Here is a 7989-nt window from a genome sequence, read left to right on the forward strand (position 1 = left end):
AAATTAGGGCGTTACAACTCTCCTCCCCTTAAGAAAATTTCGTCCTCGAAATTTACATGAGGCAAATAGCTGAGGATACTGAGCTCACATAATCTCCTCGGTCTCCCAAGTAGCCTTCTCGGTCTTATGATTCCTCCACAGAACTTAACAAGAGGGACCTCTTGTTTCTCAACTCTTTGACCTCTCTAGCTAAAATCTTCACTGGCTTCTCCTCATAAGTCAATCTGGTTGGATACTAATTGACTTTGCTGCAACCACATGGGAAGGATCGGAACGGTATTTCCTCAACATCGACATATGGAAGACATTATGGATCTTATGAAGATCCGGAGGTAAAGCTAATCTGTAGGCCAATGGACCAATACAATCAATGATCTCATGTGGATCGATGAACCTAAAACTTAACTTATCCTTTTTACCAGATCTCAGAACTTTCTTCCATGGTGACACTTTCAAAAAAACACTTTATCACCAGCAGCATACTCGACGTCTTTCTTCTTCAGACCAGCATAGGATTTCTAGCGATCAAACGGAGCCTTCAGCCTATCTCTGATAAGAATCACCTTCTCTTCTGTCTCTCGAAGCAAATTTGGTCCAACTATCTTGCCCTCACTGAGCTCGGACTAATAAAGTGGAGTCCTGCATCTCTTACCATGTAAAGGCTCAAACGGTGCCATACCAATACTTGACTGGTAACTGTTATTATAAGCAAACTCTGTCGATTTGATATACTTGTCCCAGCTACCCTTGAAATCAATCACACATGCTCTAAGCATACCCACTAAAATCTGTATCACTCGTTCTGACTGCCCATCTGTTTGCGGATGAAAAGCTGTACTAAAATGCAATTTAGTACCCATCGTGTCATACAACTTCTTCCAAAAACCTGGAAGTAAACCTTGGATCCCAATCAGATATAATGGACGAGGGAACACCATGCAATCGTACTATCTCATCAATATACAGTTATGCATACTACTCAAGAGAGAAATCAATCCTCACAGAAAAAAACGATCTAACTTAGTCAAATGGACAACTACTACCCAAATGGCATCTTTCTTCCATGGAGTAAGTGGCAAACCAATCACAAAATCTATTGTTATTCTATCCCATTTCCACTCAGGAATCGAAATAGGATACATCAAACCTGATGGAACATGATGTTCTGCCTTCACCTGCTGACAAATCAGACACCTGGTCATAAAATCTGTAATCTCTCTCTTCATAATTGGCCACCAGTAATGCACTTTCAAGTCTTGGTACATCTTCTTACTACTTGGATGCACGACATACGGACTGCTATGGGCTTCTTTCATGATACTCTTCCTCAATTCTAGAATCTTCGATACATAGATCTGATCACCAAAGTACATACATCCATCTTCCTTAATCACAAAGCCTTTCTTCTTACAATCTTGAACCGGATCTTTCCACAAAGAAATCTTCTCATCATCAGTCTGAGCCTCCTGAATTTGCTGAATCAAAGTAGGCCTTACTTGCAACTCAGCCTCTAAAACTCCATCACTCGATATAGACAAATGTGCATTCATCGCTCGCAAGGCTACTAGAGATTTCTTGCTAAGAGCATCAGCAACCACATTTGCTTTACCTAGTCTGCCATCCTAGAAGCTAGCCAGGAGCTTTACTCTACCCGCCCTCTTAGGATCGTTTTGCATAAGGAGTCTTACTAGCATTTTTATATGGAATTCTATTCAAAATAAAACAAACATAATATAAAGCCTCTCCCCAAAAATTATTAGGCAAACCTGAACTAAGCAACATAGATTTACCATATCCATTAAAGTCTTTTTCTTTCTTTCTACTATTCCATAAGATTGAGGTGAGTACAAAGGAGTTACTTGATGAATAATACCATGCATTTCACAAAATTCATTCATTTCATTAGATGTGAACTCATCTCCTCTATCAAAATGCAGAATTTTAATTTTTTTCTAGTTGATTTTCAACTTCTGCTTTATAAATTTTATTATCAAACAATTCGCTCTTGAAATTAATCAAGTAAACATAATAGAATTTTGAAAAGTCATCAATAAAAGTTATGAAATACCTTTTGCCACCACGAGTTAAAACACCATTAATATCACAAATATCACTGTGTATCATTTCTAATAATATGTTTCCCTTCCATAAATTTGAAAGGCTTCCTAGGTTGTTTAGCTTGCACACATACTTGACATTTATCTGCTTTATCAATATGATGTTTAGGAATTAATTCTAAAGTCATCATCCTTTTAATAGTATCAAAGTTTACATGTCCCCAGCCTATCATGCCAATGATTATTGCATTCAATAACAACAACAAATAAAGAAGAACTAGAAATCGAATTATTAGACAAAGATAATATATTTAATTTATATAATCCACTAACTAAATATCCTTTGCCTATAAATGTGCTATGTCTACTTATTACTGCTTTACCAGAGCCAAGAGTAATAATATAACCACATTGATATAATAAAGATGCACTTATTAAATTTTCCTAATAGAAAGAGCATAAAAAACATATTCAAGACAAACATATTTCCAGAAGACAATTTTAGTGTTATTTGGCCTTCTCCTAGGATTTCAGGTTTACTCTCATTATTCATACTCACAGTTCCTGCACTTGATGCCTAATACAAAGAAAAATATTTTCTATTAATGCATACATGAACATTAGCCCTAGAGTTTATCCACCAATCATTTGGGTTAAAAACCAAATTTAACTCTAGGCTAGAAACAAAGTGATAACTTGCAAATCCAATTTTCTTTTATTGTTATATTTGTGTTGATTTGGTGTCATTTTGTGCTTAAAAGAGTGGTTTAACTTGATTTATTGTTTTTATGCTAGGAAAAGTTGGATTTGATATGAATGAAGCAAAAAGGAGCACAATTGAAATGTTTTGGAGCAAGGAAGGAGCTGCTGGAATTTTGGAACACAAATGCAAGCTGTTAGGCTCTTAGCCTTGGGCAAGACTAAGCAGGAAATCAGACCAGCGGACTGATTGTGACATTATTGGCTGGTCACGACTTCTTCAACTAATTCCAGCACGTTTTACAGCCACATGATATTAGACACAGTTTTAGTGGGTATTTTTATTGTATTAGTGGACCCCACCTTCTAGGGGCTATTTAAGTCGAAATTAGGTCTTTTTGTGGATCATCTTTGCCTCCCTGGGTTGTGACGAATTTGAGAGAATTTTTGAGAGATTTTGCCGAACTTTCAATCTTTGATGATGTTTTCTTCCATAGCCATGTGTGGCTAAACGTTCTGTTCAGTTAAGGCTAAACCAAGGTAGAAGTTTGATTTCGATTGTGAGATTATATTGAACTTAATTGAATTTCTTTATTCTATTGCATTTATATTCTTTCTGTGATTTATTGGGAAAATATATCCCCTAGCGAAATTTTATTGAATGATTTAACAGGGCCCGTTATTGTTTGGTAGAAATTTCCATAGCTATTCGGCGTAATCAAATCCGTAATTGTTTGGTTAGGTTGTGCTAGTAGTAGTATTAATATAACTAATTGGGTAGAATTTTTAGGTTGTATTAAGAAAGAATATAATCAGATTTAAATGGATGCTCGTAGTTTCTGTTAATCTGGCAGGGTTCTATTAGATTTTAAAGCGGTTAACAGTTAAATCCTTCGTCGTACTTAGGATTGCTAGTTAATTAGGGGTTGTTATTAGATCGTATCTTAGCAACCTATTCCTACGGTAGAATTGGTTGGGTTGACGTTCTTTCTGGCTATAACTTGTCTGTAATATGAATTAAGGAATTAATCTTGAATCAATGATCACTCGAATCAAATCTTCGAACCGCGGTATGCCTTGGCTGAATTTACTATCAATTGTTCAGGTTCAATTTTTAATTTTATTGCATTTATTTCTTTGATTTAATTTTAATTCGTTTAGTTCGATTATTAAATTCCCCCGTTTCAATATCTATTTTTAATTTTATTTTCAGTTTGGTTATTTTCGACAAAGCTAATCCCTAGGGTTCGACCCTTCTCACCATATTTACAAGTTTTATTTTGTAGGAGAGCAGGTTAATTATTTTTGGCGGATTCGACGCCCGTCAAATTTTGGCGCCGTTGCCGGGGACTAGTTAACTTTACTGTTTGTTGTCTTTTTGAATGACCAGGTCTGAAAATTTGCCAATATTATTTGATCCTGAGATAGAGAAAACAGCCCGCTCACTAAGGAGACAAGCGAAGAGCGAAAGTGGGCCGAATCGATTTCCGGAACTGAACCGGAAAGTCCAGCAGCTGGTCACCTTGATTTTACAGCTGAAACCGAAGAAGAAAGTCTTGAGCAGGAAGAGATTCTTGCAGAAATTGACCAAGAGGAAGTTATGGCGAAAACCGCACTGTTCGAGAGCTACAGGCTGCCCCTGTAGAGCAGCAGCCTATGTGTATTACTTACCCGGAGTTGGAAGCGCCATTTGAGCTTAAATCGGGTTATTCATCAACTTCCGCTTTCCATGGAAAAAGACTGAAAACCCGCATAATCACTTGAAGGAATTCCATGGAGTTTGTTCTAGCATGAGACCGCAGGGGGTAACTGAAGAGCAAATTAAGTTGAGGCATTCCCGTTCTCACTTAAAGATGCTGCTAAGGAGTGGTTGCTTAATCTACCTCCAGGTTCCATCACCACATGGCCTGATATGGCCCGAGCATTCTTGGACAAGTATTTTCCCGCTTCTAGGGCAGCCATCATACGAAGAGAAATTTGTGGGGTTAGACAAAAGGCTGGAGAGAGTCTTTATGACTATTGGGAGAGATTCAAGAAGTTATGTGCAGCCTGCCCGCAACATGGGATGTCTGACAGTCCCTAATACAGTACTTTTATGAAGGGATGCTTGACATGGAAAGAAGATGGTTGATGCAGCTAGTGGGGGAGCACTTGTTAATAAGACTCCATTCGCAGCAAGAGAGATTATTTCCACTATGGCCGCCAATTCACAACAATTTGGCCAAGTTGAAGAACCCTCCAGGAAGCTATATCAGGTATGTGATTCTTCCATTCAGTCTCAACTGAACGAACTAACCTCTATTGTTAAATCTATTGCTGCAGGGCAACCTGTGAAGAGAAGTGTGTGCGAGGTATGTTGCAGCGATCACCCAACTGACACATGTCCATCATGGTATGGTGATCAAGAGCAAGTTAACGCTATGGGAGGATATTCGGGCAGCCCCAAAGACCGATGGGTAACACCTTCATAAGCTTGGAAGAATCATCCTAATCTTAGCTATGGAAGCCACAACCAAAATTTCCAAGGATACCAACCAGCTAGACCACCTCCTCAACAAGCTCCTCCCCCAAAAATACCATTGGAAGATATTGTGAGGTCACTTGCCACTTCTCAACAAGAATTCCAGCAAGAAACAAGAAAGGGAATGCAGAATATGGAACAACAAATTAGTCAACTTGCATCTTCCTTGAGTAGATTGGAAACACAAGGGAAGCTTCCTTCCCAAACGGTGGTAAACCCAAGGGAAAATGCAAGTGCGATCACTTTGAGGGTGGTAAAGAGCTAAACACAGCAGCCCCTAAAAAAGGCAGCAGCAGTTCTAAGGAAGAAGCTGAAAAGGAGGTAGAAATTCACCGAAATGGGCCTTCCGAACAGCTGAAGTACGGCAGCCCCAAACCTTTACTGTTCAGCCTCCTTTTCCCGAGAGATTGGCTTAAAACAAGGAAGGAAAGTGAAGAGAAAGACATTTTGGAGACCTTTCGCAAGGTGGAGGTGAATATTCCATTGTTGGATGCTATTAAGCAAATACCAAGTACGCAAAGTTTCTCAAGGAACTTTGTACCAACAAAAGGAAGGTAGATAGTGTTGAGAAGGTGGAGATGGGTGAAGTTTGCTCCGCCATGATTCAAAGAAGAGGCTCCCACCAAAGTGTAAAGATCGAGGTATGTTTGCTATTCCTTGTAAAATAGGCAATGTAGGGATTAAGAGATCTATGTGTGATTTAGGAGCTTCTATAAATGTCATGCCTTTATCTGTTTACTCATCTTTCAAGGGTTGTCCCTTGAAAGAAACGCGTATTATTATTCAATTGGCAGACAGGTCTATAGTGTATCCCGTGGGATTGCTAGAAGATGTTTTGGTTCAGGTTGGTGATTTAATTTTTCCAGCAGATTTTTATGTACTTAATATGGAGGATGATAAATCCTCGACTGTAGCTGATTTATTGCTTGGGAGACCTTTTCTCCGCACTGCAAGGACAAAAATTGATGCTTATGAAGGCACATTATCTATGGAGTTCGATGGTGAGAAAGTCGAATTTAATGTTTATGAGGCTATGAAGTACCCTAGTGATGTGTCTAGTATTTGTTCTATTGATGTAATTGATCCTTTAGCACAAGAAATGTTTGAATTAAATGCTGTTGACGAGCTTGATTTAGTGCTTTGCAGGAATATTAATATGGACAGTATTAAAGAGATTGAGGAAACCTTCTTGGTTAATGAAAATGTACAGGAAATTGTGTGTGAGATGGAGACAAATCAGCCCCTAACAAGCAGCCACAGCCATATTGTTTTGCCTTCTCACCATGAGAAGCTTTTACCATCTGTTTTGCAGGCACCCAAGTTAGAGTTGAAACCGCTGCCCGGCCACTTAAAATATGCATTTTTGGGGAATGGAGACACATTGCCTGTTATCATCTCCAGCAAACTTGAGGTTGAGGTGAAGAAGAGAGCTTGGTTCAAGTTCTTAGGGAGTATAAAGAGGCCATAGGATGGACAATAGCAGATATTAAAGGGTTGAGTCCATCAACTTGTATGCACAAGATTCTTCTAGAAGAAGGCAGCAAACCCACAAGAGAAGCTCAAAGGAGGTTGAATCCACCTATGATGGAGGTGGTGAAGAAGGAAATACTGAAGTTGTTAGATGCTGGTATGATTTACCCGATTTCTGACAGCAAATGGGTAAGCCCTGTACAGGTAGTGCCTAAGAAGACAGGAATTACTGTAGTGGAGAATGCTGAAGGAGAGTTGGTTCCTACAAGAGTTCAAAATGGGTGGAGGATGTGCATAGATTATAGGAAGTTAAATGCAGCCACAAGAAAAGATCACTTCCCACTTCCATTTATTGACCAAATGTTGGAAAGATTAGCTGGTCGTTCTCATTATTGTTGTCTTGATGGTTTTTCAGGTTTCTTTCAAATACCAGTGGCACCCGAAGACCAAGAGAAGACGACTTTCACTTGCCCTTTTGGTACATTTGCTTATCGACGGATGCCGTTCGGTCTTTGCAACGCACCAGCCACATTCCAAAGGTGTATGGTTAGTATATTTTCAGATTTTGTAGAGGAGATTATTGAGGTATTTATGGATGATTTTACTGTCTATGGTAATTGTTTTGATGAATGCTTAACTAACCTTACAAAAGTCTTAAAGAGGTGTATAGAATCAAACCTAGTGCTAAATTATGAAAAATGCCATTTTATGGTAGACCAAGGTTTGATTCTAGGACACATTGTTTCATCAAGAGGCATTGAGGTTGACAAAGCTAAAATTGATGTAATTAAATCCTTACCTTACCCTGCAAGTGTGCGGGAGATTCGTTCTTCCTTGGCCATGCAGTTTCTACAGACGCTTTATTAAGGATTGTTTCAAGATAGCTCAACCGCTTTGCAAGCTTTTGCAAAAAGATGTGTCTTTTGTGTTCGATGAGGAGTGTAGAAAAGCGTTTGATATGTTGAAGAGAAGCTCATTTCTGCTCCAATAGTCCCAACCACCGAATTGGAACTATCCTTTCGAGATTATGTGCGATAACGAGTAACTATGCTGTAGGGGCTGTTCTTGGACAGCGTATTGAGAAGATTCTCATGTCATAACTATGCATCAAGAACATTGGACAATGCCCAATGCAACTACTCTACCACAGAGAAAGAGCTTTGGGCGATAGTGTTTGCTTTGGAAAAGTTCAGGGTCGTATTTGTTAGGAACAAGGTGATAGTTTTCTCTGACCATGCAGCA

The 7989-nt window shown here is 38.9% G+C and overlaps 1 protein-coding gene and 1 non-coding gene across 2 annotated transcripts; one reads left to right on the top strand and one right to left on the bottom strand.

Annotated features, from left to right (window-relative positions):
• Positions 1-4716: 4716 nt before the first annotated feature.
• Positions 4717-4823, bottom strand: LOC149491866 (small nucleolar RNA R71). Its single transcript, XR_016319251.1, has one exon. It is a non-coding gene; the product is annotated as a small nucleolar RNA R71 (small nucleolar RNA).
• Positions 4824-4879: 56 nt separating this feature from the next.
• Positions 4880-6745, top strand: LOC149491867 (uncharacterized). The gene is made up of 3 exons (XM_089716993.1): positions 4880-5212; positions 5452-5788; positions 5946-6745. Exons 1-3 carry the CDS (start codon positions 4880-4882, stop codon positions 6743-6745), a joined length of 1470 nt encoding a protein of 489 aa, XP_089573119.1.
• The last annotated feature ends 1244 nt before the right edge of the window (positions 6746-7989 follow it).

Source organism: Jatropha curcas, unplaced genomic scaffold (genome assembly GCF_041381405.1).
Source record: "Jatropha curcas cultivar XTBG-Jc1 unplaced genomic scaffold, XTBG_Jcur_1.0 HiC_scaffold_313_pilon, whole genome shotgun sequence".
NCBI classification, from domain to species: Eukaryota; Viridiplantae; Streptophyta; class Magnoliopsida; order Malpighiales; family Euphorbiaceae; genus Jatropha; species Jatropha curcas.

What these genes read in the sequence shown, in the direction of transcription:
- LOC149491867 (XM_089716993.1), top strand. Translation starts at nt 4,880, where the DNA reads ATGGTTGATGCAGCTAGTGGGGGAGCACTTGTTAATAAGACTCCATTC. An exon ending in GCAGCCCCAAAGACCGATGG is followed by an intron (nt 5,213 to 5,451) that starts GTAACACCTTCA and finishes TTCCTTGAGTAG; the next exon opens with ATTGGAAACACAAGGGAAGC. An exon ending in TGCTATTAAGCAAATACCAA is followed by an intron (nt 5,789 to 5,945) that starts GTACGCAAAGTT and finishes CTTGTAAAATAG; the next exon opens with GCAATGTAGGGATTAAGAGA.